Raw genomic sequence first — 27,631 nt, 5'->3', positions numbered from 1 at the left:
AAATCCAAAGTTTTCACCTATTTATTCTCCCTGATTTAATTAACTAACAACTGATTGTTATATTACTATTTCTAGATTTATTTAACAGGTTTTTTGAAACCGTTTGTATTGCCTAATCAGTTGAATCGAGTGTCTAATTTCCTGCCAGTTGCCATTTAGAACTGCCGACTAACTCAATTATAACTCGATTGGCGGCTTATTTAATGCACTGCCAACATAATCATCAAATGCGATAATAAAGCTTTGTTTGCTCGTCAATGGAGAAACCGAATGATAACCGAAATATTTCATGTCACTTAAATTAGTTAATTTTGCGCATAAATGAATAGATAAATGTACGAGTGCGGTTAACTGCATTTGCCGGCATTAACTCACGTTCAGTTTCAGTCGCCCGGCACTCAATGCAATCCTCATAATTATTATTCCGTTTTTCAATATTTAATTTGTTGTTCCACCCATTTTCTACCTCCTGCCGCACTTTTCGACTCATTTAGTATGTGGCAATATTTCTAATTAAAGGTTGCAAACAAAATCAAAACAACCGCGAGCCAGCTGGACATTTTGGATGCTTTGGATGCGCAGCGGATAGGATACATACTATATGGTATATATGGCGTATACGCACTGAAAACAGCCTCCATGTTCATCGATGTGTGTGCGCGCGTGTTTGCCCTGTTAAGTATGCTATGATTTATGCATCGCTGCTAAATGCTGCTGAGGTTTTCCCCGAATTTCCCCGTTGATCCGGCGACCAGTGGCAACTATTCCGAATTCTAAATTGCAATATTCGATGCACGCATAATTGGAGCTATTGATTAAATCGACCAGAGGGCGTGCGTGCCACCAATGACATGGGGCAGACTAATTAAGTTGGATGGATGATGACAGGATTTTACTTTGAAAATACACAGAAAATATTATATCTCCTATTGGAACCAACTTGTTGTTCCTGGATTTAAAGGGCGGTGCCAGGCTATCGTTTATGCATTAAAATACATTTTCCTTAGCTATCCACACAGAAATCTTGATCAAAATTTGTTTGTTAACATGTAAGGGCCAAGCTTTCATGTATTTCCTTAGTTACCTTATCTGTTGTACTTTTTGCAGGGCAAATGAATAGCATGCTTTTAAAATAAAGACTAATAAAGAACATAAAAGATAGTTACTTTTGAAGTGGAAAGTAATTTTGTAGTTTATATTTTAATTTTGTCATTCAATTTCTTAATTCGATTTTTAGACTTGTCAAATTTTCTGTAAGAATCTGCGAATGGAGGAAATCAAGATTTGGTTTCCTCTTCTTTTGTGTTTCCCTTCCCTCGACGTCCCCTTCTATTTTTTTTATGATTTCACTTTTCCCCTTGGGGCCAGACATCCTACCATTTTGGTTTATTTACCGGCATGCATTACCTTTTTCCAACTTATCGACGTAATTATCTTAAAAAATATGAAATTATATATAGCACGTAAAAAAGACAGCGAAAAGGAGCGCTGTGCAAAAAGAAAAGGAAACATGAAATTCCAAGGTGAGCATAAAAAGGCAGGCAAAGTGGCTGCCATGCCCAACGCCCTTTGATTATGTGGCTGTGATAGCCCAGCTTTGTTGTTCTCATTTTTTTCTTCTTTTTTTGTGGGCCTTGTAACGAGAAGGCGAGTCAGAAAAACTTGGGGCAGAGCACTTCTCATTAGAATGCTTCACAGCGCAGATTTGACAAGACGTCCGCCTAAATACAGCCAGCATTTTGCCTTCCAAAAACCGCACCTTCTCCATTCCCAAGTTCTTGATACCCTTTCAAAAAGTTTGATACGATACTCTAAACATTTCAAAATCTTATATTTGGCAATAATTTAACCAATTGCTTAATTATTATGTCCTCTGTTGATGTAAAAAATAAAATTTTTTTTTTTGTTTCTTACACTTACAAATGACTTATTTTCATTTTAGAAAATTCATTTTGGAGTTGTATATTGCAATAATTTTTTATTGTATTTTTTTTATATTTAAATTTTCTTGGTTATCTTAAGGTTAATAATATTTAAAAAATACATATTTATACCTATAATTAATAAACAAATTGTATTTTAAATTCTAACTTTCTAAGAGTGTTTAAGTCTTCGGCCTTTCAGTATTTCCTTTCTGGGGCTGTGAGGTTTTTGACTCACCTTAGCACACAAGCACGCACTTCTCGTTGCTGTCGTTGTTGTTACAGCTGCGCATTTTTAAACAAGATTAAAGCGCGCACGTCGTCAAGATTTCAGAGTGTGAGCCAAATGGGTGTTGCGAAAATGAGGGCGGTGGTTGAGTGGTGCGAGTTTTCCGAGGTGGAGCGAGTTGGGTGGTGGGGTGGCATTGCTGGCGGCAATTTGTTGACTTGACTGCAAATGTGTCGCATCTTAATGCGCTGTTATTAAATATGCCACGGCAAATGGAAACAGGAATATACGATATACGAACAGCAGCTTTCTCGTTAGGAAGCATAGGAAAAATTGTACAATGTTGAATCAAAGCGAATGTTTAGGTTTTTGCAGGATAATAAGTTTTAGTAAAAGCCTTTAAAAATCGGTTCATGAATATAGTTGAAAATCCAACTTATTTTACGTGTAATTGCGCAAGTAAATCATAGTACGTGCACTTGTTAAGCCCCAATTGCTTCAGTCTTCAGCTCGATTATGCAACGCCGTGTACGAGCTCGCAAATTGAAATTATAATTGTGTTAACCGCATTTCGAGTCCCCTCTTATAATTTGTTCGAAGCTTGTTTCTCTGATGATTATTTTCGTATGCTGATTTTATTGAAATAATTAAGCGCGGAAAATGCCGAAGGTGCGCAATTCATTGATGACCCAAAAGTGACACTTGCACATTCATTTGTTGCACTTTTATTCGATTTTATATTCGTTTTTTTTGTTTTTTTTTTTGCCTTTTTGTGTGGGTGTGTGCGTTGGATTTAAATTGCATTCTGTTCGGAAAAACTGTCCAATGGCCCGATGCCTGCTTGCAATAAATTCGCTTAATGAAGTTTTAAAAATTAAAACCAAAAAAAATGCCAACTGCTTGTGGGCGTTGTCAGCATTGCGATCCACGTGTTATGTACGAAATGCATTTAATGTAATTATTTCTTTAATTAAAATATTTAGCGCAACATCGGGGGCAGCAGCAGCAGCACCAGCAACAACAATGTCGCGGGGAGCGCCGACGTTAACAATTTGCACAAAAGTCACGTCGTTGCTGTTATTATTGTTAATGTTGTTATAATGCCTCGAATCGACCATTCAGCTTAATTGAAACCATTAAAAATATCGTTGCAATCGGCAGAACGAGGCATACTTCTATGAAAAAGTGGCCACGTGATAAAAAACGAATTTCATTATGAACATATTATATTATCTTTCAACTCTATAAAACTTAAAATACTCTAATTATAACACAACTCAAAAAAAAAAATCAAAAAAATCGATCTGTGCATTCTACATTACTGGCCTATTTCGAACTTATTACTTACATTTCGAGCATATCGAGTTGGTATGCCGCATATCAAGTCAAATATCAAATAATATAAAATTAATTATCATTTCACATAAATTTTTCTTGGTTTTTGAGCATTAAAAGCCTTTCCCACTGCATATACAGCTAGTAAAAATTCCATTTACTCTAAAATTTCAATAAAAACGTGTTATATTTTTTGTTTTTTAGTGAATATTTATCCAATTGTCTAGGTATTTATTATAAATATATATTTTCTCGGAATTTACCCAATTTACATACAAAATGCCATGTACTCACTACCGAACTCCATTTACAACTTCAATTGCACATCATGACAAATATGGGACGTCCTGCTGCTAGCACCCCCCAAAATACCCATTCATTGGACGAGTGCCAGGCAAAGGTTAATTTACTTGAAAAATTCCGGAATGCTTATTCTTAACAAATATGCGAGCAATTGCTTAGCTTACTTTTCAGGGGAATTGAATTGGCTTACAGTACAAAGGAAACACTGATGGAATGGAGAGAGGGGGGAAAATAGCAACGTAGCACTAACAACTGCGCTGATTTATCTGCACAAATTGCCAACTGAAATTAATAAGAGAAATCAGTTTACCATTTCCTGTCGACGACGACGACGGCGGAGGACGACGAAAATACTAGAAAAATGCCAACTAATAGTCCATTGTCGATTCCGTTTCTAGGGATACTTGAGAATGGGTAGTGGAAATGAAGAGACATTCCAATAACTGTACAACATCCGGTGCATATACATACACATACATACAGAGCAAACACAATGGCAAAAACGTTTCCATTTTCAATGGAGAAATATTTCTATTTCAACATGAAAATATTTTTAGCAGCCTTTTGTGTGGGGATATCATCTAAACGACTCCTCACCTGCCGAAGACCAGATAAAAATTTCTGCTTGAGCAGAAGAAACTGATAAAAATAAAAAAATTTAAACTGAGTAGTAAAAACCGAAAACCAAGAAAAATTCAATCTTAATCCGGTCGCTTGGCAGGATATTTTTTATAGACAGAAAAGTAACTAACAAGAGTAGAAAAAGGAGGAAAAATGAAACCAAAATGGATGCTGTGCACTTAGACCTTAGGTATATGGCTTTGCTGAATGGAACCAGTGACGTATGCACTTGACTTGCACATTTGCGGTGGCAGAAAGCCTCTGGAACTCGGGAACTCAATTCGAGCCACATCCCAGGCCGAAGCCAAATCCAAAGAAAAATAGTTATTGTTAGAGCAACGAGGACATCGCCAACCGACGAAGTAAGCAGTAAGTAGCTTTATTATGGGATTTTAAGTTATTACACCGGAGGACCCCCGATGATGGAAAAGTGGGGTTCGCAGAAGTTCGAGGGGCGGGAAAACAGGATCTGGCAGCGATGACAATCGGGGTGCCACTGCCAACACTCACATATCCTTGCACTCGAGTGCAGGACTTGGCCCAATGTGATGACGAGATGCCTCTTGGCCTACAGCCGAATTTGTCAACATGACTTGAAGGAAATTCAATTCGTCTTCCTTTCTTCCCTTTTCCTGCGGCTTCAGTGGGTAGTATTTGCATTGCTATGTGGATGGGATTACGGAGTGCTTTTTATTTAAAGCAGCTCATGGAGTGGCATTTACTATAGGTTAAGCAAAAATAACTTAAAGGGTAAAAAAAATTGGAAACAGATTAGTAGTAAATAAAAAAGTAATAAATAAAGAACAACTTTTAAAGCTCTTAAAAATAATTTGATAATCTCTATTACTTTCTATTCTTACTATTACAAATTGGATAAAAGATAAATTATGAAATAAACAGGATTTAATTTATACTAATTTTTGGTTACCATTTTATTATTTTTATCGTATGGTATTTTCTTAAATTGATTGTTTTTAACAGGTTCCACTACTTTCAAGTTAACTGTGGATATTGCTTAGGTCCCAAATTATATTTAAAAAGGCCCTAGGGAACACTAAATATTTTATTTCGCTTTTAAGCTAAAGTCCCCAATTGTGACAGTTGATTTCCTAAGATTCGGATCCTGCTACTTTCTATGTGTGTTCTCGCTGTGACCCAGTTAATAATTCAGTACGATACCATTAGGCGACAATGAGTGTAAGAACCCACGCCCCTCGGCACATCAGTTTCGGTGTCAAAATGTGACACTAAGGCTAATTTAATGGAAAGTGTCCGAGTGGAGAACTTGAAATTCGTGTTTATCGCGACACGCAACGGACGCATTTTCGCCGCGAGCCAAAAACAGTAATAATATCTATAGGAACCGGCTCATGTGGTTCATATTTTAGCTGACATATCTATTTATATGCAAATGCCACTCCTCCCGGAATTTTGGAATTCCGAAAAGGAAGCCCCTCTGTCACCTGGATACTCAAACTACTCATCCTGCGTGCGTGCCAAAGTCAAAGTCGAGGAATTTTCCTTTGTTGTTTTCGCATTCCTCAAACAATAAATCACGGCACCTACATATATGTAAGCCAAAGGCGCGAGGGGTAAAAACTAATAAATCTAAGGCCAATTAATTGACTTAACTGCTGCTGGCAAAGGCAGAGAGACCAAAGATGAGCCAACTTCAACGGCAAAAGGAAAAGCCAACGGCAAAAGGCAAAGTCTGCAAAAGGGTCGCAATTTATGGCCACACCATCAACTTGAACCCGCACATAATAAATCATAACATTTTACAGATAATAGAAAACCTCACACATGTCCAAACAATCGGAATCCCCCAGCCGTTTGGCCCCCCAAAAATTTCTAAGCCCGGCGGCTAGAAATTTTAATAAACCGCAAAGTCGGTAGTGGGAATAAAAATTGTTTCACATAATTTATGCCGCCTTGGAGGAAAACTTAACACGAGGAAAGGAAACCGAGGAACAGAAGGATGTTTTCCAGGATGCGTAGTATCCGCCGGCGCCTTTTGCGATCAAATCCAACTTTATTCCATCTAGTTGGCCTGGCTTTTGTAATAATATCGAATAATGTCTCGACCTGACAGCCAGTTCGTTAGAGCTTCAGTTATAATTTGGAGTAGCACATGAACAGTTCACTTCTAAAACTCTCAGTAAAATTGGTTATAGTAATTTCAGTTTTCCCTTAAAATTTGTTGTCGAAAAAAGTAAAATTTTATACAAAACGTCGACAAGAGGTAAGTGAAACGGAAACAAAAAATATAAAGAATTTTTCAACAAAACATATACACAATATACATACATAGTTCAGTATACATAACTTCTTTGAAATAAAACAAAATTATAATTCCGAGAAATAAAAATTGCTAAAATATCGCGTTTCAATGATTCAATATTTCTGGAGGTCTGCACGTCAAAGATTTCCTAATATTTTTCTTGTTCGGCATATAAACAAATTTAAAACTTAAAGAAATGAAATTATTCTTAAATTTATGGTCTATTTCCAAATTTACTTTCATGCCTAAATTCATTTCAATACTCTGTTTAATTATCTTTATCCAATCATTCGTTACTCTTTTAGGTTTCGTGAGAATTTCTATAATTTAATAGGCCTTTATACGAAGCAGTCTTTGATATCAGAATAAATATACCATGACCGACAAAGCGAACGAAAGCGAGAGCATGAGTTTGGGATCGTGGGAAACCAATGGCTTTCTGAACTTCATGCGCACCTTCCGTCCACAAAGCAACATGGGTTGGTTGGATTTCGCCGAGGAGAGTGCCAGGTGCTGGAAGAGAATGAGCCAGGAGGAGAAGAATAGCTATCGTGGTAGCCACATGAGGTTGAATGCCATGTATATGGACGATGAGAGTGCCAAGAGACTGAGTGAAATGTGCAATCATCCCATGGGCAAGCAGCGTAGTGCTCCCAGGGAAAAATCTTGTTCCTCACCGAGAAAGTCCTGCGCCAAGCCAAGGAACACCTGCGCCGCACCGCGAAAGTCCTATGCCAAACCAAGGAAGTCCTGTGCTGCGCGCCATAGGAAGGCGGCCTGCTCCAAGCCCCGGAGATCCCCGTGTGCCAAGCCAAAGTGCAGCAAACCTGGTCCCGTGACGAATAATGGCTACTTGAATTTTGTGCGCTCTTTTCGCAAGAAGCACTGCGGCCTGAAGCCCCAGGAACTGATCATCGAGGCTGCCAAGGCTTGGTCGAAGCTCTCGGAGGAGAAGAAGGATCGGTACCGCCGCATGGTAATTATTGTTATATTTATTTAATAAGATATTAGATCTCTACTGATTTTACAGGCCTGCAAGGTCACCCACAACGAACGCCACAAGCGCCGTCGCGTCTGCAATCGATGTTAAAAGCTCAAATTGGCGGTACTGAGATTTAATATCTGAAGTCCCGCGTCTGCAATGGGTGTTGGTGGGTGAAAATAATGTCCTCAAGTACCGGTATCAGTTTCCATTTCCATGCTCTCTTTTGGCCTGCAAATTGTGGTTTTCATATTCATAATTAAGAGCGTCGTCGAATTCGAAATAAAAATCTGTTTATGCATAACAAAAATTTAAAAAACATTGTTTATTTCTTTGAGGAAGGACAAAGCTTGGGTTGCTAGATTTTCAGTTAATTTACTAACATTTGTAGCAAGTTACGGTTTTTTTTTATTCTACCACAAAAAGTATTTAATTTTTTTAAATAACGTCAATTAAATTTAGAATATTATTGAACGATCGCGGGCTAAAATTGAATCATAAAATAATGACCATGGAATATAGAGATTAAAAGTGATCGATATTTTCGATATCTTGACAATATTGATTCTATAATATCTATGTTTTGAAGGAAAACGCACAAATTAAATATCAAAAATAGGAAAATTCACTGACCCCCAGCACAAAGGTCCTCTAAAATTTCAATAAATTTAAATTAAAGCCAAACATTTTAGGGCAAGGATACTCTACTCGGTGTGCAGTAAGTCAATGTCAAATGCGAGGTTGTGTGTGGGGCGTGTTGCACAAAAGTGTTGCAAGTCGAAGCGGAAACTCGCCGACCACGCCTTTCTCGCCGGCCCGCGTGTTTGTCTAGATGTCGGATAGATGTGGCAAGGCCCTCGCCTATCTGGCTCTAAACTAATGCCGAGGGCAGCCCCGTCGACAGGCGACTACCTAGCCACGCCCCCACGCCTTGTAATGACGTCATTTACATGCTGCTGCCACAACACTCGCGGGGCAATTACATAAATCATAGAGCCAGAACAAGAAGATTCAGAGTTAATCTAGAGATTCTTTTTCTTTCGTTCTTTGGCCTGAGTGAAATCGTAAATAAATTACACGTCCTGATTGATCAACTTTTTGCCCGATGACAGCCATAAAGGGGCAGTGTAGCAAAGGGGGGCTGAAAGGGGGTGAAAGGGGGCACAACGCCACTGTCATTGTGGCCGAAAATGTCGAGGCAGCCGCTCGTAAACATAAATCCAAGTGACGCTAATTGTTTGTTGCAATTACTGCTGCAGTTGTTGCCACCGTTCAGTTACGTGTGCAGTCAAGGGGGGTTAAAGGGGGGTTTGAGAGGGGGGCTCTTCTGTTTGCATGCAAATTTTGATGCATCTGCAGTTGCTGCTGATGATGCTGCTGCTGCTGCAACGGGGCAAACAATTACTCAAACATTGTTGCAAGTGCAACTGCTGCTGCTGCCTGCTGATGTTGCTGTCGTGCATCTCGTTGTGCGTGCTAAATGGCAACTACTCCGGCGGCTAATGATAATCACTCGATTCTTACTTAGTTTCACCTGCTACCCCCTCGGCTGTTATGGCCATTTTAGCACTTAATCAATATAAAGAGCTCGAGAAGGTGGAAAAGAGTTCCCAATTTAAAGATTAGCTCTCTCCAGGAAATAATGCCATTTAGTATTCCACATAATCCAAAGCTGTCCTCTCGTATTTATCCACAAGATGAATTTGAAGTTGGCATTCAAAGGCAGCAGCAGCAGCATAATGAGGCATAAACTATACATAAAGCCACCCAGCTGGATGTTTCGAGGGGAATGAGGATGAACGAAGGACCTCTGCAGTCCGATAGCACAGCTGGTTATAAATTAGAATTTATGCATAGCCATTACGATTTCAAATTAATATTTCACATTAATATTTTTGGATTTGGAGCACAAAATACAGAAATTCAGCTGGCAGTCGACTGGAAAGATATTCGGGCGGCAATTAATATAGCATTGGGATATAATAGTGAGCTGTCTTTAGAAATGGCTATCCGCTACTCGGCTTTAAAGACGATACATTAGTAAGTGAAATATGGACTGTGATTATTTCTATTAATGGTTCTAGAAACTGTAAAGAAAGTGTCTTTAAGATTTAGTCCTTGAAGATTTAGGAAAAGTGTAATTGCAATTTTGTTGTGTTTTAAAATATTCAATCAAAAGTTAATAGCAAAAATTTAAATATCCGCTAGATGGAGCCATTAAAATTTCAACTGCCGCTAGATGGCTCCAGTAGCTTTGATGACTGCATATCTCCGGGTATCGGGTATCTAATAACCGAAGTTCTCGACTTTCCCACAATTATACTTTAGTAAATGCAACCTTGATTCACCTTGAGAAAAATGGCACCACTCCTCCGACTTATCCCCAGATTAATTATATACCCTTGCCCAATTGCTGGCGGTGACAAATTGGCACTACGAAACCCCTAAGAGACATGGAAATTTGCCCGACAATTAAATAAACAGTTCTTAATACCCCTTGGTCTTGGCCAACAACCGACACTTCCAGCTGCCCCCACACATATGGTGACTAAACTGTCGGCTGTCGTGCGGCAGTTTGCAACTGTAAAGTGATATTAATTATGGGCTTTGTTGCACTTGCAACCGCCTGTCGCCTGCAGTTCAGGTCTTCCTGGTCCTGTTCTGGCTCTACGGACTTCTGGGTGGAGAAGTGGAGACTCCACTTCTGTTTCCTCGCTGATTAAGTGACTTTTCGACAGGACACAACTCTGCGGCTTCTACTCTCAGGCACTCAGTGCATCAGTGTCCTTTCATCCGGGGCAAACTAATTTTATCGCAATTAATAGGGGACACAACCAGGCTGTTGAGGGTAAACCGCAAAAAAAACCAAAACAGCTGAGTAGTTGTTAGGCAGATATTTTCGAAAATATCTCTTGTTCTCAAGCCCCAGCAAAAGTAAAACGGCTGAGTTTGAATTTTTGGAAATATCTGTAGCTTCCAATATTTTACCCTTTAAGGTACTGTGAAATTTTCTTCACAGAAGTTTTTTAATTTTATGCAAAAAAATCACTGGGTTATAAATTTATTCTATATTTGAAAATTCGGATTTAGGATTTATGGCAAAATCAGAATTATTTCTGTTGAAGTTATGTTCAAATAGGCGCATCATCTAAAATGGTTCCTCTTTTTTGATTTGTGGATTTTTCATAAGTTAAGCTGTTTTTAAAATTGAAAGATTGCCTTGCCAATAAATACTAGCGAAATGCATAGATATTTTTAATAACAATTGTTGGTAAAATAACATTGTTTAAAGTAGATACTAGAATATTCCCACATAACAGCAGAACGCTCAAGTAAACCCCGTTAGTATTTCTCTGGATCGGTTGGCATAGCACGTGTTGCTGTTTATGCAATTGTACCGGCTCGTGGACAAAATTCCATTTATTATTCCACTATATGAGCTTTCGCACTTAACTTGCATGAATAGATAATGAGCTATCCGTGGAAATGGAAATGGTAGTGGAAATGTAAATGGAACGGGTAACTGCTAAATGGTAATAGGGGTTTGGAAGATTGGAGTCGAAGGTATCGCAGTTGCGTGCTCGAAGCTTTTCCAGAGTTCTCTGACCTGCGGCGCCTGCTGTGAGACGGCTAAATTGAATTATTAATAACACGCAGGATGCTATAGCCCCGATTCTTTTTCTCTAATAAGTATATATACGCAGTGCACATTGTGGTTTTCGAGGAGACAACCTTGGGACAGTTGGCGAAAATAACAAGGGAACGGACTAATCGCAGCACTTATGACCATAATTTGTCAATTTTCGAAACAATTCCCCGAGCTCGCATAAATTGTCTCCTTTCTCCTTTTTCCCCGTCGGTTGGCTTTTGGCACCCATTACAGCTCATTTCTCTTACTCAGAGGGACATTGCGCAGTGAAAAATGAAAGTGAACCCGAAACAGTGACGAACTGAAGCGGCCTTGTTTCTGCGGACAGAAAAAAAAGGGAAATAAAGGGCATTTAAATTCCGTTGTGTGCATAAATTACTCAGGAGTTGACGTTTTCCCACATAAATGTGTAAATGAGTCTCAGTTTTCGCTGTTTTTTCAGTTCTGTTGCGAATGAAATTGAAATGAATGCACGGATCGAGCTGTGAGTCCTTGGGTTGGTTTTCGCTTGTAACTTGTTGCTCTCGCTGATTGAAGATGGGCTTGATATCTGAATTTCGGCATGGGGCTTCAAAGGAAATTGTATTTTCTGCAATACTATTTTGTTTTTTTAATTTTATTTTCGTAGTAGGGATTTTTTGGAAATATTATGTACCATTTATTAACAATTATATAAATGGAATATCAAATAAAATAAAGACTGCCAATCGAATAAATTTAATGGACATTTACTAAAAGCTATGGCAAATAAAAATTCACTTAGCTAACAAGAAAGGAAAATCCAAAAGAGAAAAAGCTTGGGGCTCTTTGTTTTTTCTTTTTGGCAAGATGAAAATGTTCGGAAAATTACCGCCCCTTTGTGCATTTGGCCCTAAGATAACTGCCGACCAAATGACACACATTAGGGCCAAGTAAAGGTGTGTTTTTTTTGGAAAGGAGGAAAGGAGGAGGCCTCCGTCTTATGGCTTATGTGTGCGAAATCAATTCAAGCTCGATTTCCTTTGATGAAATGGTAAGTGTGGGCCAGGCCAGTCGAACGTACGTGACAGTTATTCTTAAATGGCCCAAAGCGAGCAAATTACTAAAAATAAAGTAAGGTAGGTAGTAACCCAAAAGGGAGACGGCCTGAAAGTGCGCATTGTAGGATATTGATCCGAAAATCGTTCAATTAATAACGCAAATCCTTTATGGTCAGTTACCAGGGACAGCGGACCGTTAATTAATGCACTTGTCTGTTCCATCCTCCAATCGCCTTATCTCATCCCCTTTCCCTCCACTTTGCCTGCCGCCGCCTATGATTAATGTTTAATTAAGTTTGCAGCATTTAACAAAAAATTCCAGAATCGCCGGATCCCAGCAAAGGATTACATCATATTTAATCAGAGTCATTATTTATAATGATACCGCTTGCACGAGGCATTATTATAGTCACTGCTCCTGAAATATGCCACAAGTTATCAGAAGGCCGAAGTAAGCGCCATATCATATAAGCGTTAATAAGTGAATTTCGCGTTGGTTGTTCTGCAAATTAATTTCGTTTTGAAATTTTCCTCAAAATATTTATGGTGGATTTATTTCCCGTGCTTTTTGTTTAAGGCTCTTAAATTGTGGAATTTATTTTAAATGTTTTAAATATAAAAGAGAATCCAGAATAGCTCCTTATGCAACTCAGCGTGCATTCAGAGCAGCTTAAAGTCAGCCAAAGCCAAAGTGCAGTTGCCGTTCGAGTTGAAGTAAATTAATTAACAATGTTTATTGTTTGTATAATATGCGAATATTCCCCTGCAGTTGCCATTGTGCGGTCGTTGTTTTCGTAACTCTTATTGCAGCTTTTGTTGCCGTTTCTGTGATGTTTGTGGCCGCTTTGCCTGACTGACAGTCAATTTGCAGGCAGCACTTGTAATGTGCCGAAATGTTTTACATTATTTGCACATGCTGGAAATTTAAATTAAATTATTTTGCTTTGCCTCTTGACTCGACTCGACGATTGCCAAAGCTTCAGCTTCATCCGAAGCACTTGGTCAATGCCATAATCTGTTAATTGGTAATTGTAGGCCATTAGGCAGTGAGTCTGAGCCTGAGAATACCTGCGGCCGGATACTCTTAATCATAAGCATAATAATTGAGGTGACCCTTTGTTGTTGCATCTTGATGAATGACATTGCCGGAGATTCGGTAAATAAAAGGGAAACTATTCATTCAAGCGGTAATAGTGTAATTTACCTTTGACTTCGGGGCAAAATATTGATTCAAGTTAGTCTTAGTTAAGGACATTTATTTATTTCCTTTTGTAATTTCATATTGTTGCAAAACTCTAGAAATCAACGCTTTAATTGTCTATCAATAGGAAATTTAGTTTCGGAAACTCTATTCAAAATTATTAACATTTTCCAGCAAAGCTAGCGAGAATGGCTGATATGCATGAGCTTATTGTGACCAGCATTATATTCCTTTATCAGGTTTTCCTCATTTTTGTAAGTTATTAAATGTGGAAAATCATTTAAATAATTTTTTTTATTACCTATAAATAGAGATCCATACATCCCCTGAAAAAGGATGCCCTGCTGCTCATCCTGCACAACTTTTTGCTGTACTATGTGATCAATATGTTCAAGCACCTGGCTCAAGGTGGGTTTTTAATCCTTACCTCAGCTTTTTTAACGTAAATTTTTTTTCGCAGATACCATTAACTCGGATGGACCGGTGAACACCTTCTACTACGTTCCACTGGTTTTTGAAGAAAGCGTCGCCTTGGGATCCCATCAGAGTTGGCACGAGGTCCTGCGGTCATCCAGCTGGCAGTTCTTTGAGGTCCTTTTCAGGCATCATTTGGCCCTGCTGTTGCCATTTAATTTGGCCCTCCTGGTGCCCGTAAGAAGTGATTACTCTTTGTGTTCGAACCCCGAACTTCCTTCGATTTCCACTTGCAGCGCTGCAAGTTGGCCTTCATTAGCACTTTGGTCCTGCTGTCCAACTTCGTGATGTTCGTCTGTTTCTCCTCGGCCATTTGTCAGCTGGTCCTGGCCCACAGCCACGCCCCCAGCCTGCGCCTTCTCACGATCCTGGGTTTGGGCCCAGTTTGCCAGGCTCTCCTTGCCTGCCGCCTTTTGGCCCGAATGTGGGTGAGTTGCGGCCCCTCGAGAGATACTACATGTGAAAGCCCTTTCTTTAATTTGTTCTCTTAGCTCAGTGAGTGGATTGTTGTTTGAGGCATGAAATTTGATTTGCCGGCACTGATTGCTGGCCAAAAGCCACACACCCCCATCTATCCATCTATCCACCCATCGTAATCAGAGCCACCGAAGTTTAGCAACAGCAAATCAAAGCAATAAACCAACTGAACCCATCGCAAAATCACTTTCACTGCACAAGCTGCCAAAACTGCAGGCATTTATGACAGGAGCAGTGGGGAAAGTGGGGAAAATCGCATAACAAAATTGTTGCTGAAAAGTTGAACAAATATTGAGGTCAGCAGAATGTCGAGTAGAGGAGTCTAGAGTCTCGAGCCTTGTTGGTTGGTTTGTTGGTAGTAGTAGTGATGCAAACTGTTTGCTAGCCTTTGGCAGGGAGTTTTCCCGCTTTTCCGACACAGTCTGGCTCTTCGAAAAGGCCCACACGTTCTGGCCGAAAAATATTCAATGAAAATCGTCGGCCGTCGACAGTCGACAGTCGTGTCCCCCCCTTTGTCAATAATACAAAATGGGGAAAAATGAGTTGTTGCTGCCGCAGCTCGAGTTTGCATGGCGCAATGCAGACGTCCACGTAGCCCGGGGGTCGTCTGTCCCCCTCTTCACAGCCCAATCCCTTCGAAGCCCCTACCCCCTCTCCCCTTTTCGACGCCTCTGGGGTAACAGCTACCCCCTTCCTGCATGCCAGCTGCCTTCACTTCGAATTGAGAAATTGCCGCAAATGCTTTTCGATTTTTCGTTTTCCTCGGACAAGCCTTGGCTTTTCATATTGCATAATTGATTGTGGGTGTGCGAGTTGCATAAATACCGAGCAGACGGCATTGTCACCACCCCCGAGCAACGCACCCACCAACCCCCCTTCATTTATGCACATTTTCAATATGCATTCAGATTGGGATTCGAATTCAGATGCATTTGGGCATGCATTGATTTCCGCAGAGGGCCAGAAAAGAGCATTGCCAAGTTGGCGTGTTGTGTTTACGCTTTCTTGGGTAATAATTAAATTGCGGAACTTTTAAATGCATTTCTTCGAAAATCAACAAGTTCTTTGTTTAATATTTTTGGTATTATTAAAGTTCTGATTTTATTCAAGTGTTTAACTTAGTCCTGGAAATCAGCTTATTATTTCTGTTTCTTTCAATAAAAATTATTTCAGTGGTGAACAAGTTGTATATATATTTTTCATATTTTAGGTCGATTTATTGCTGCTACTCAACAGACAATATTAAACATAGTTGAGCCATGAAAAATAATAAAACAAATAAATTGTATTTATAAAAACGAGTAGTTATTATATAAAAAGCAGCCAATCAATTCAAAATTATATTATGTTTTTTGCAGGTATTTCTTATATTTATACGGCTTTGTATTTAGGTTAACATGAACGTGACACACAAGTTGTGACATTTTGTTGATTTCTCCTGCAAAATGCACAGCATTTTAAATTCAAATGCAATAACATGTTGATATTATTTTATAGAGCAGAAATATAAGCATCGACCACCGTCCTCATTATGCCACCCACACAAAAACAACTCATCCATACATAAATATACCCTGCCAAGTGTATATAAATGCGCTTATGTGCTCATTTGATTTACACACTAAATATATACAAACTATGGTGGCAAGAAGGAAAGATTGCAAATTGCATGTGGAATTCCCAAGAGTCTAATAACATCAAAACAAAGCAAAAACAAGCATAAGGAAGTGGAAAATACCCTTTAAAAATACTGTTCTGTAAATATTAATTATTATAAATATTTTCTGAATATTATTATACAACTTCTACATGCATTTCGGTTACTCTTTTGTAATTTTGAAAAACATTTTTTAAGAGGGTTGAATAATTTATATTTTATTTCTAAGTATTACAAATAAACTGTTAAAGAATCTACACATCTCACCTCTTTTTGTTGTGAGTTACCTTTTTGCAAGTTCATTTCTCTCTAAGGATTTCTTCGCACCCTTCGGCTTTTGTGCTCTTTATCACATAGTTAGTTTACCCAGCTTGAGTGATGCTCTAGAATTGTGAGGGCTCTCGACGAATCTCAAGTCGTGATATAGCCGCGCAGTAACGAGCGTAACAGACCGTGTCCGTATATTCATCTGCCTTCCCCTTACTTCCCCTGCCAAACGTGACTATATAGTAATGAGCAACGGCACAGGTCTCCGGTACTCGGTACTCGGGGTCTCTAAGCATGAGAAATTTAATTTTAAGCCACCCCACATGCGAACCTCCTCCATTCCCCACATAATTGTGTATTCAAGTAAGAGATATGGGAGCTGAAAGAAGCTCTATCAAAGGAGGGATGTCGGGGAAAGGACTGCCTTAAATTAAGATAATGACACGTGAGGTATCGCCGCCTGGGGGCGTGGCTGGAGTGGTTGGTAAATTGCGATAACATAGAAATGGCCTGAATGGCGGGCTCACTTTAAAACACTTAACCCTTGACACCAGACACCCTGCTGCCCCGAACCACCCTGCTAGCACGCACTTTTAAAGCGCAACTCGATGGCAAACTGCCAAAGAGTTTTGCTTTCTTGGGCGAGGGAAAAGTAGGACACACGCCAATGGGCCGTTTGCCGTTTGGAAATTTAATTTCCCCCCCGGGCTCATGTACTCGAGCTCAATTGAGCCCTCAGTTCCCCCAGTTTGACTTTGAGGAATGCTTCGATCAAAATCTATACACTTTTTCCAACCAAAAGCTCACGGTGTCGACAGCAATGGTAAATAACTCACTGTACTGGGGTCCGGTTATTTAAAACAAACGTACTTTGATTGCATATCACATATTTATAGTCCATTACAAATTTCTGTTCAACGGAAGGTAGTCTTAATTGTTGTTTTATACGCAGTATTACTGTTTTCGTAATTAATATCGGTCTTTAAAGAGTGGCTTTGAACTAAAAAAATATTCAAAAGGCTACAACTTAATACTAGGAAGGAGATGAATTATACCTTTTCTTTGATTCCAAAACCATTGTGCATTGCAGTTCTTACAAAACAATTTCCTGTCCTTACATCATACAATATCTTTCTTGATTGATGTAGAAATCAGGTAATCAATTGGAAACAACGAGAACTAGGAACATAAAATAACAACAGAAAAATCGACAAACTGAATGTGAATTTTCTGGCCAATTCAACCGAGTGAATGTCGCAAAGAAAATTTACATATTAAATGGCAGCAAGGTGGACAAGGGCGGTACGTGTATGTCTATTTCAATACATACTAGTTTATATGAGTCTCTTGATGTGATTTGTTCACGATATGCAAATACTGGTTTTGACGTGAAAATAGAGAAAAGAGTCTGGAAGACGGAAAAGCATTTCCCCCCAAGAAAACCTTCAGGGGTGTCAACTACTCAGACTCCCAGACAAACACACACTTTTCCCCACACGAAAGAAAAACAGCCAGGGGTCCACATCACCACCAAAAGCTGCAAAGAATATCAAAATCCTTGCCTCGTAATTTACTATGCAAAGCAGCACTGTGGTTAAAATATATAAATATTTAACAATAAAATAAATTATATATTTATGTGCCTAATAAGTAAATAAAATAAAATAAAATTTTTTAAAATAGGCAAAATTATATAATTTTTTATTCATCTTCTCAATTAAAAAAAAACATATTATTTTAATATATAAATATTTAAAAAATATTTTTTAAATTTTTAATTTTAATATTTAAAATACATTTTTGACCTATCCCATCTCACTGTGCAGCCTGCTGCTTTATTTTCACATGTAATGGCATTTTAATTGCACGCTACAGCTCAGCCAAGTGTCTCTCAATTAAAAGTGTCTGCTTGGCTCAAAACGACATCCTGTCCCCGTCCCTCCCTTAGCCGGCTTTCCTCTGTTTTCACCCGCCGTAATCTTTGAATGGCTGAGGAAGGAAAATGATGTCAGCCACATGTCGTAATTTGCGTGAAACGAGAGTTGCGGGGGGATCCCTCAAACCCCGAACTGAAACGCACGCACCAGCGTCCCCGACTGAATCGGATATATCTGTTAATTATGCAGGGCGAGCCGCGTGCTCGGCGAGATAAGAAGTCCAGGGGAATACGCCACGGGTTAATTGCCAACGGAAACTCAGAGCGCAGAGTGCAGGCCTTGAACTTAACGACATTTCTCAGTTGATTTCCAGTTGATAAACAAATTATTCGTATAAATGTTTCGTTTGCTGGCCGGAAGCGAGCCAGAACCAAAATCCAGTGATCATCTTCAGGAACCCCTAAGTTTGAGGGAAGAATTCCGGATCCGTAGATTCGGGCTAGGTCATCCCTATCCTTTAGATTTTCTACGTTCCCAAGTTGGTTTTTTTCGCCTTTCAACCGAAATATTTGTCTAAAATTTTATTTTCAGTGGCAATCAAAACCAAAATCTTCTGTTTTTTTGGCCTATCGTTGGCTAATGGGCGGCTTCTTCGGTGTGGGCGTAATCAGTTATTTCACTAAGTATTACCGTCAAGGAAATTGTTTCATCTTCCTGACCAACTGGGGATTTATTATGTGCGGTATTACAAGTATCACAGGCGCCATACTTGTGACTGTTTATCACTGCAAACGGGAAATATGGGGTAATCTATTAACGTAATAATTTATATTCAATATATAATATTAATATTATTAGCTGAACATTCTTTATCACTCAGTTCCCCCAAGATGCTTGGTCAAGACCTATTGGGCATGCTATTGGATTACAATAAATATTGAATATATAATCGCCCTTACTTATTGGACAGCCATATATCCCGAAGATCGGGTGCTAACTAACCCTATTCGAATTTCGGATTTCTACAATATTTGGGTACATCTACTGCCGCCGATTTTCTTCACCATTGATCATTTTATAGTGGCGCAACCAGCCCGTCTTCTGCACTTTGTCTATCCACTGGCATTTGGCTATTCATATGGAATATTTGCGCTTATATTTTATAAACTGGGTGGTCGGAATTTGTATGCATTTTTATTTAATTTAATTTGACTATTAATTTTATGTTTTTAGAAATGGAAATTCCTATATATATACTTTTCTGGACTTTACGAAACCAAAGCAAGTTGTAATAGCCGTGTCACTGCTAAGTTTGGTATTGGTTGGCTTGTCCTCCCTGCAATATGGAGTATATCGGTTGAGAACATTCATAGCACGCAAAACGGGGAAGCTTCATTGAGGCTCCCCTAATAATTGCATTAAAGTGATGCGTGCCAAAACTTAAAAAATAAAAATGCATACGGAAAAAGGGGGAGAATATTGGTAGTCGAATAAAAAAATATCCCTTAAATAAAGTCCTTTTTTTTTTAAATATTTAAAAATCTTTTCTTGCTTTCCAGCTACTGGGCATAATAAAGACCACAAAAAAAGCAGAAGGAGGGATGTCAAAACAAATTCAGCTTATTTGTCCTCTGATATGTCGGACTTGTTTTGTTGTTTACGCCGCTCGCACGTGTTTGGAAAATTAAAAGCACTGCTTCTGCTGCTGCAACTCCGCTTCGTCCTGCCATTCCCATCCTTTTGTTCCCAGGGGGTTATTATGGGATGGCCACATCATGTCGCCTGTATCTATATCAGCTTGTATCTATCTTGAATGTGCTATCGTGTTCTTTTTATATATGTCGGTCGGTCATAATTTGTTTTGATAAAGTTTTCTACGCAGTTTGTGTTTTTTGAAGCATTTTTTCCATGTTTTGGTATGTATTTTGTATTGTATAGTGCATTCCTTAAACATATAATTTTTTTTACGCTTTAAATTGTATTTTTTGTTCTTTAAACAAAAGTTCCCTTTAAATTACCTACGAATTGCAGCTGCAATTACAGCTGTAAATAACGTTGGGACGACAGCAACAATAAGTTGACTCATTGCTGCATTTTTCCATCCAGCCATCCAACCAACCGACCAACATACAACACACCACCCCCGCATTAACTTCTGCTTCGATAAATAAACAAGTTGAGCTACTTAAGATTTAAGTTGTTGTTGCAGTTGTTCCCGTCCTCGTTCGCCAATTGTTGTTGTTGCAAGTGGTGCGCACACAAAATTTATAGTGAATACTTTTCCCCTCATAAACCCGAAAGGAGGTGAACCACCGCACCCCATTCCACCACACCCCCCTTAACTGCATTAACCCCTTCAGTCCGTTACAAAATTGCACATTACGTATACGCTACGTATGCTCACTTGAAGCATGAAACCCTTCTGCACAGTGCACAACAGCAGCTGCGCTGCCTGCGTGTACGTTGGATAATAATATAAGCATATAAATGTTTATGTTAAATTAAATTGAATGCAAAAAGGCGGAAATGTTACGAAAATTGTGAAATAAAAATAAGAATAAACTGGGAAGCGAATGGAAAAACATTGAATACAAATGTATTTTTCGCCTTGTTGGGCTGCAAAGTCAGGAAACGGTATTTATAATTGCCTCAAATGGCTGGGAAAAATCGAGATGAAAATTTAAGACGTCCTTAAACTGCCATCTCCACCCACATTCTGTATGCCAATGCAGTTTGGCGGCTGTCAAGCTGAGTGCAGCCATAAATACGTTAACGTTCGATGTTTTAGGCGATGCCAGCTGCAACTATGGAGCCCTACTAAGTGGCTGCACTTTAGCAGTTCCCACAGGGTCCTTCTGAAGCGGCACTAAGCAGGGAGACTTTATGGGGTATGGCTTTTTTAGTCCTCACATGTGCAAAAGCCAATATCTATGGAGGTGTATTAGCTTGCAGCGAAACCATGGGAAAATTTGTAAAACTAAAATCACTTAACTGACTTGATGATGGCAGGGAACATTTAACAACGTTGGGAAGTAGTTCTCCTTGTAATTATTACCAGCATGTGGGTATAGCTTACATATAACCGACTGTCGAATTATTTAAACTGCTTTTCGGGTATTTATCTGTAGAATTTGCGTTTGAAAAGTATTTTGCCTTGGAATTACCACTACCATCTATATAAAAAGGATTTTACACAACTGAATTATTAAATTAAATGAATAATATTTAATTAATGAAATTTTAAAGTTTTTCTTTCAACATAATTATCTGAAGAATTCGCGTTACCATTGTTCTTCAATAGAAATTGGTTGGAGCACCAATTATATGCAAATTAATAATTTGTACTTACTGATATATTAAAGGTTATTTACGTATAATTAAAAATTAAAGTGTAAAATATTCATTCGAGTGCCCTGCCAAATAAGCAATATAATGCTCAACTATTTCGCATTGTGAGCTGCGTATTGTGTTTTGCAGAATGTTTCGGTAGGCATTTTGTTGTGGCCCGAGGGCTCTGCTCAAGCGGCATTGGAATTTTATTCTTTGCCAGCGCATTCAAGTGTTAAAATATGTATATGAAATTGATTGGCTGATTAAGCACACACTTTACACACAGCACGCCCAGGGATAGTCGCTCCTTTCCACCGCCCATTATTATTATTTTTATATTTCATCTTTTTCTATACATTGTCTGCCCTTCGAATTTTCCCCTTTTTTGATTTGCTTCGGAAATGACGCAAATAACGCAACAAATTTAAGCCAGTCACAAAAATGTACAAAACCCACTCAGACGGGTTCGAAACACACTGACAAACGCAAACATAAACATACCTTCAGGACGGGTTATTTATGACAATAGGCATGTGAGAGGCAAAAACAGGATGTTTTATATTATGCCATGGGAAAATAAAGGACAACAGGGCAGCAAACACACACACATACACATCCGCTCACGTAGGTAGAATCCGAATTTTGCATAAATTCCATTTAATATATAGGGAATGACGGGTATGCGTGGGCCATCAGAAGTTTGAGGCGATAATCTGATGATTTTGGTGAAGTATAAAATAAATCTACCCAACGAATGACAGGGAAAATAAACCACACAATTTATTTGGAAAACTCAACTGATATTTTTTAATACTTGAACAAAACTTGCAGAGCAACAGCTAGTCTACTTTTCAGATACATCGAATTTTTGTTCATCCTTTCGAGTAATTTTGAGAGTGAAATTTAATTGTGCTGCTCATTAATAGCACGTTGAACGGGCAAGAGCTCACCGGAAATATGTGATTTCCGGAAATAAATACATATTTGTTTCGTATTCAAAAGCATTTCGAGCAGTCTGCGAAATCCAAAAATAATTACCAAAAGTAAAAGTATTCGAGTGCTCCGTCTCGAAAAAGAAAAAGAATTTATTTGATTAAATTTAAATTTATTACTTGATTATCATTTTTTGTATTCGCCGGTTTGGGGGTGGCTTGAGTTTTAGTCCTTTGTCAGCTTTTCAAGGGTTTGAATGGGATAACAATAAACAATCATCTGAGCATAAGGACATAAATCTAAGAAAGTCAATAATCGGAAAAGCTTAAAGAAGGGGAAAGATTTCGAGGAAAAGCCCAAAAAAAACAGTCTACACATAAAGAGGTATTACAGTTAACTGGAAATTGTTTCTTCAATAATTTGAGAATATTCAGAGGCACAGACAGAAATCACTGAGCAATATCTCTTATTATTTGCCTTAATTTGCCCTTTTTTGTTTTGACAGCACAGACAGTCTACGAAATGACTCTGTACTTATCTCTCGGTACCACTCATTTTGGTATCCAAGCTAATAAATTTCAGCATGTTAAAGCGTATGCATATAATATATCCTCTGGATAGGAGGAGGATGGGTCAAGAAAGCCGAAGCCAATCAAAGGCGAACAATAAACAAGCATGACAATAAATAAATAAATAAATAAATGCCCAGACAAAAGACTTAAAACGAGGAGTTGCTGGCCAGGATGCGGGCTTCAAGAAAAGTGCGAGAATGAGGAGTCCTGGCCGGCAGGACAAAGGATAATGACGCGCTCGTTTCTCGTTTCTCCTCACTCGCAAATGCAAAACGACAATATTGGAAAAGAGAGAGAAGGACAGGATCGACAGGATAAAACTGGTTTGGGGTTGCGGTGCAGAAATTGATTGAATGGCGTATTAAACTTAAGCCACACAAACACACGCTCCGCCATAAGCAAACATTTATCTTGGCCTCTTTTCTTTGCAGCTCTGCTATTTTCCCTTACCCACTTCAATTTAACGGCTACTTAAGTCCATCATTTTGAATAATGCTGTGCAAACCGAAAGGAATTCGGGCTGAAGTCAATTGCAATCCGGAGTATGTGTGTAAATACTTGATATTCCTTTATTTTTTCGCTTGGCATGCTCTGGATAAATTGTTTAACTATTTATGTTATTTCTGTAGAAAAATAAAATAATTCTGGTTGTAGCAAATCCAATAATTTAAATATTGGTTTACCATTTTAATTCCCAAAAATTCCTTTAAAAAATTAAACACAGAATATAACTTATTTATTTGATAAGCATACAAATATTACATATTTATATATTTTTTAAATAAATCAAATGAACCTACATACCTGTCATTTGAAGTCCCGAAAATTCCCTTTAAAAATTTAAAGACAAAATATTCTTTATTTATTTGACAAGCATATTTCGCCCTTATTCACACTTTTCAATTGCCAAGGGCCGCCAAAGTCCCTTCTGTTTAGCTTACCTCCTTCAATTTAACGGCTACTTTAATCCATCATTTCAAATTATTATCTCCTCGCCGGGCGGCAAAGTTGGCAAGTTCCCGAGCACGCTCAGTTGGCCACGCATCAAATGGGCCCTCAATGGGCATTAAACGGAGCCTTGGCGATGCCACCTGAAAATCGTGATGAGATGAAAAGAGAAAGGGGGTTTTGGGAGTAAAGTAGAAGACCCATTAAAAGGCCACCGCACAAAACTGCTGACATCACGACTGATGGCGCCCCGATGTTGCCCGGCCACTTGGGCGGCGAATTAAAAAGTTGCCTTGATAATCCTTTCGCAAAATAGACGGGATTAAGTAAAATGCTGAGCCGGAAATTTATGCCGCTGCCCGCTGTTGGCCATCCGTCCAATTGGCCGTTGGCCAGGTGTTGACCATCAAACTGGACCAGAGTCGAATGAAAAGTTTCGCCGCGAGGGGGGCACTTAAAATGTGCCACACTGTTGCAATAATTACCCTTAAATGGTCACAGTTAAGAGCTCTTACGACGGGCAGCAAAGAGAATTCAATCTTGTGCAGCAGGTTGTCTGTTATTATCCTTGCAATGTCCTTGGTGTCCCGCTGATGGCGGTGATTTGTAATTTTAAGCGGCGTATGATTAACTTTACGGCTGAGACAGAGAGCGAGGAAGGAGAAAAGTCTTCATGTCAGTTGGATGAGCTCAGATCCTGGCCAATTTAAGGTAAGAAGTTGAAATTTTTTAAACTCAAAGGAACTCAATTTACTCACAGTTAATTATTTTTTTAAAGACACAGGTAAAGATAAAATATAAAACTATTTGCTTAATAACTTAATAATTAATTTGGTAGAATAATTGTTAATAAATAGAAGGTTTTACAACTAAAAAAATTAAAATACCTATAATAGAATTAAGAATATATTTATAATAAGAACCCAGTAAAACCTTACTGTGCGACAAAGTTAAACTCTTTTACTGCCTCTTCAAGTAATTCTCTCCGGGGGGCTTCTTAAACAATGCTCATCTCAAAAAATAAAATCACTCTGTTTTTTTAAACATTTTATCCAGGGCCCAACTGGCTGCAGACAAGAACTAATGACTTGCCATTAAATTGGCTAGCCAAACACTGCATTTAAATTAATGCACAGACAATCGGAGAGAGGAAACTGGAGGAGACTGGGGTTTACTGGGGGGTTACCGGGGGGCTACCACTTGCCTTCAGGCAATTGCAAGCGAAGCGTTAAGCCCAATCCGACCTCAACCCACTCAAAGGCACCCCGTTTTCGGTGCCAGACAAGTGTGTGCACTTGTACTCATAGTTTAGCCAGCGTAAAAACATATAAATAAATATGAAAATGAAAATCGCATAGAAAAACCAACAGCAGCAGCAACTGAAAAACACCAACAACAATAGCGGCAGACACGAAAAATTGTCCTTGTTGGTGTTGTTAATGTTTTTCCACTTGGCGTCTGGGGGAGCTGTCTCTGAAGCAAAGTGCCATGCATTTGAAATTTGTAAGCACAACACTGCGTATGATCAACGTGTGTAGGTGGGTGGCTGCTCTGCTTGGTTTGGATTTTCCGAGGGAGGTCAGGACGGGGGCGTGACTATGTGGCACTGCACATGAAATAATGACAACAGCTATAAAATTTTGTTGGCTTTTTGCGACAAACGCAGAGACACAAAAGTGAGCAATGTTCCTGGAAAATCGCTGCCAAACTTTAAAATGCATCGAAATAACGGCTTACTTTGGTTGGAAAAATAATCTAGAATATTCTCAATTTTTTATTTCCATTAATAAATTAGTATTTTGTGGGAGAATATGCATTAGTTAGTTTTTGTCAATTTAATCGTAAGTTTTTTGGTTTAATAAATCAAATATTTCCAAAAACATAATTGGTATTTATCTAAATAATAATTAAATATTTTGCCCACTCATTTTGGATCATAATTTATGTTCTTCATTCCCATAGGAATTTATGAGTTTTGGTGGCGAAATATTAATTTGGGAACACACGACAAACGCATTTACTCAAGTGGCTCTTTTGATACTGTGCGTCTGCTTTTCCTGCTTTTCCAGTTGTTTTTGTTGCTGCTCCGGCTGCTTGTTGTTGCTTTTGTTGTTGTAGGTTATTTCCCTTGCCCGACTGCCTTGAATTATTATTCATGAGAGCTTTAATTTATGCTGCAGTTAGAATTAGTGCGCTTTGCATTTTTCGCTATCTCGCTTAGTTGTTCACATCCATATGCATATGTAGGTACATTTTATGTGTATGTGTGGTGTGTATGTCTAGTTTTCGTAGCGGAAGTACTTAAAACGGCATTAATACTTTTATGACTTGTGGCCCAGGGAATCTGCGGTCAGGTGGTGCCACCAAATATATCCCCCATTAAATATTCATGGCCATTCCATTGGAGATTTTGCACAGACTGACTTGAATTTATTCGTGTAATTGGCTAGCATATGTAATGAATTGATCGGATATTTAATTAGAAATTTGGAGCGCTAAAATAAATTAAGGGAATTTTATTAAATATTCAATTTATAGGTATACATTTTTTTGGTTAATAAATAAATTTAAGTTATTTACTAGGGAAAAATTCCAGGCTCTTTTCTACTAGTTTTCTAGAAAAAGCTATTTATTTGGAAAACTTATTTGTCATCCCCATTTATTTGCATGTTCAATTAGTTTGATGGGCAGTCGAAAATAGGGGAGCTGAGCCTGCGGCGAAATGGGGAAACAGTTTATGTGACTTTTGACGGTTCAAAAATTCCCAACTTTCTTCCGCTTTTTTACTCCCCCTCTATATTTCATTACACCATTCGCCTGCAATCTCTTCAGCTTTTTTGGTAGCTGCATATGGCCATTTACTTGTAGCCAATTTCCATTTTAGTTTGAGTGGCAATCAGAGCTGGGATTTGTTTATGGTATTTTCATGCTTATTTTTATTTCCATTATCTTCCCTTTTATTTGTTTGTTTTGCTCTTTGCTTCTATAAATGAGCAGTGAACTGGCTCTCCATTTGCCATAGAAATACATTGGCATTTGCATACCCCCTCAAAACATTCCCCAATCAGAAACAACAATAATAAGTTCAGAGATCTGCAGAAGTTCGCTTGCATATAAGTATGTATCATATCGCCTTTCCGCTCTTCTGATGGGAATTTTCTTTAGCCTTCGCTGCGTTCGCTTTGCATTTTTGCGCTGCTTGTTTGAAAACTAATTAAAAGTTTAAATGTTTGTAATTAGCGTCGAAATAAATGTCTGCCTGCCACATTATAAAATTAGTAAATTTTATGCCAAACTTCTGCTGCAGTCAAAATATTCCGGTACCGAAAAAACAAACGCCAACGCAGTTCTGCCGTCCTTTCTGCCCTTTCTGCTTTTCTGCGATGCGGTAGTTTTAATTTCCCAATTTTCAGTTCGGTGTGGTTATATATTGCATTTGCCTTTTTTGGCTGAAAACCTAGTTGGATTTGATTACGATTTTGCTTTGGGTTTCTGTTCAGTTTTAGCTAACATCGCACCTTAAATAAATAGTGGGCCGTCATTTAAGTTTTTAA

At 38.6% G+C, this 27,631-nt stretch overlaps 3 protein-coding genes across 8 annotated transcripts; all 3 read left to right on the top strand.

The window, feature by feature from the left end:
• The first annotated feature begins 6,495 nt into the window (after positions 1-6,495).
• LOC108064212 (uncharacterized) lies at positions 6,496-7,965 on the top strand. Its single transcript, XM_070211412.1, has 3 exons — positions 6,496-6,652; positions 6,997-7,667; positions 7,722-7,965. The coding sequence occupies exons 2-3, from the start codon at positions 7,068-7,070 to the stop codon at positions 7,779-7,781; spliced, it is 660 nt and encodes a 219-aa protein (XP_070067513.1). The 5' UTR covers positions 6,496-6,652; positions 6,997-7,067; the 3' UTR covers positions 7,782-7,965.
• A 5,672-nt stretch (positions 7,966-13,637) lies between these two features.
• On the top strand, positions 13,638-14,676 carry LOC108064226 (uncharacterized). Of its 3 annotated transcripts, none has more exons than XM_017151635.3 (5): positions 13,638-13,796; positions 13,854-13,950; positions 14,003-14,193; positions 14,253-14,444; positions 14,508-14,674. In XM_017151635.3, the coding sequence occupies exons 1-5, from the start codon at positions 13,731-13,733 to the stop codon at positions 14,529-14,531; spliced, it is 570 nt and encodes a 189-aa protein (XP_017007124.2). In that variant the 5' UTR covers positions 13,638-13,730; the 3' UTR covers positions 14,532-14,674. The 3 variants fall into 3 exon arrangements, with proteins under 3 accessions (XP_017007124.2, XP_017007123.2, XP_044251099.1); XM_017151634.3 differs by having other exon boundaries at positions 14,513-14,667; XM_044395164.2 differs by having other exon boundaries at positions 13,640-13,781; positions 14,508-14,676.
• Positions 14,677-18,479: 3,803 nt separating this feature from the next.
• On the top strand, positions 18,480-19,825 carry LOC108064224 (protein rolling stone). Of its 4 annotated transcripts, none has more exons than XM_070211662.1 (4): positions 18,574-18,832; positions 18,886-19,099; positions 19,175-19,468; positions 19,528-19,668. In XM_070211662.1, exons 1-4 carry the CDS (start codon positions 18,692-18,694, stop codon positions 19,584-19,586), a joined length of 708 nt encoding a protein of 235 aa, XP_070067763.1. In that variant the 5' UTR covers positions 18,574-18,691; the 3' UTR covers positions 19,587-19,668. The 4 variants fall into 4 exon arrangements, with proteins under 4 accessions (XP_070067764.1, XP_070067765.1, XP_070067763.1 ...); XM_017151630.3 differs by having other exon boundaries at positions 18,587-18,832; positions 19,175-19,478; positions 19,528-19,825; XM_070211663.1 differs by lacking the exon at positions 19,528-19,668 and having other exon boundaries at positions 18,480-18,832; positions 19,153-19,292.
• Positions 19,826-27,631: the final 7,806 nt, after the last annotated feature.

The sequence above is a fragment of the Drosophila takahashii genome, chromosome 2L (assembly GCF_030179915.1).
Source record: "Drosophila takahashii strain IR98-3 E-12201 chromosome 2L, DtakHiC1v2, whole genome shotgun sequence".
Taxonomy (NCBI): Eukaryota; Metazoa; Arthropoda; class Insecta; order Diptera; family Drosophilidae; genus Drosophila; species Drosophila takahashii.
Note: the sequence above shows the minus strand (reverse complement) of the source record. Positions and strands in the feature narration are given on the sequence as shown.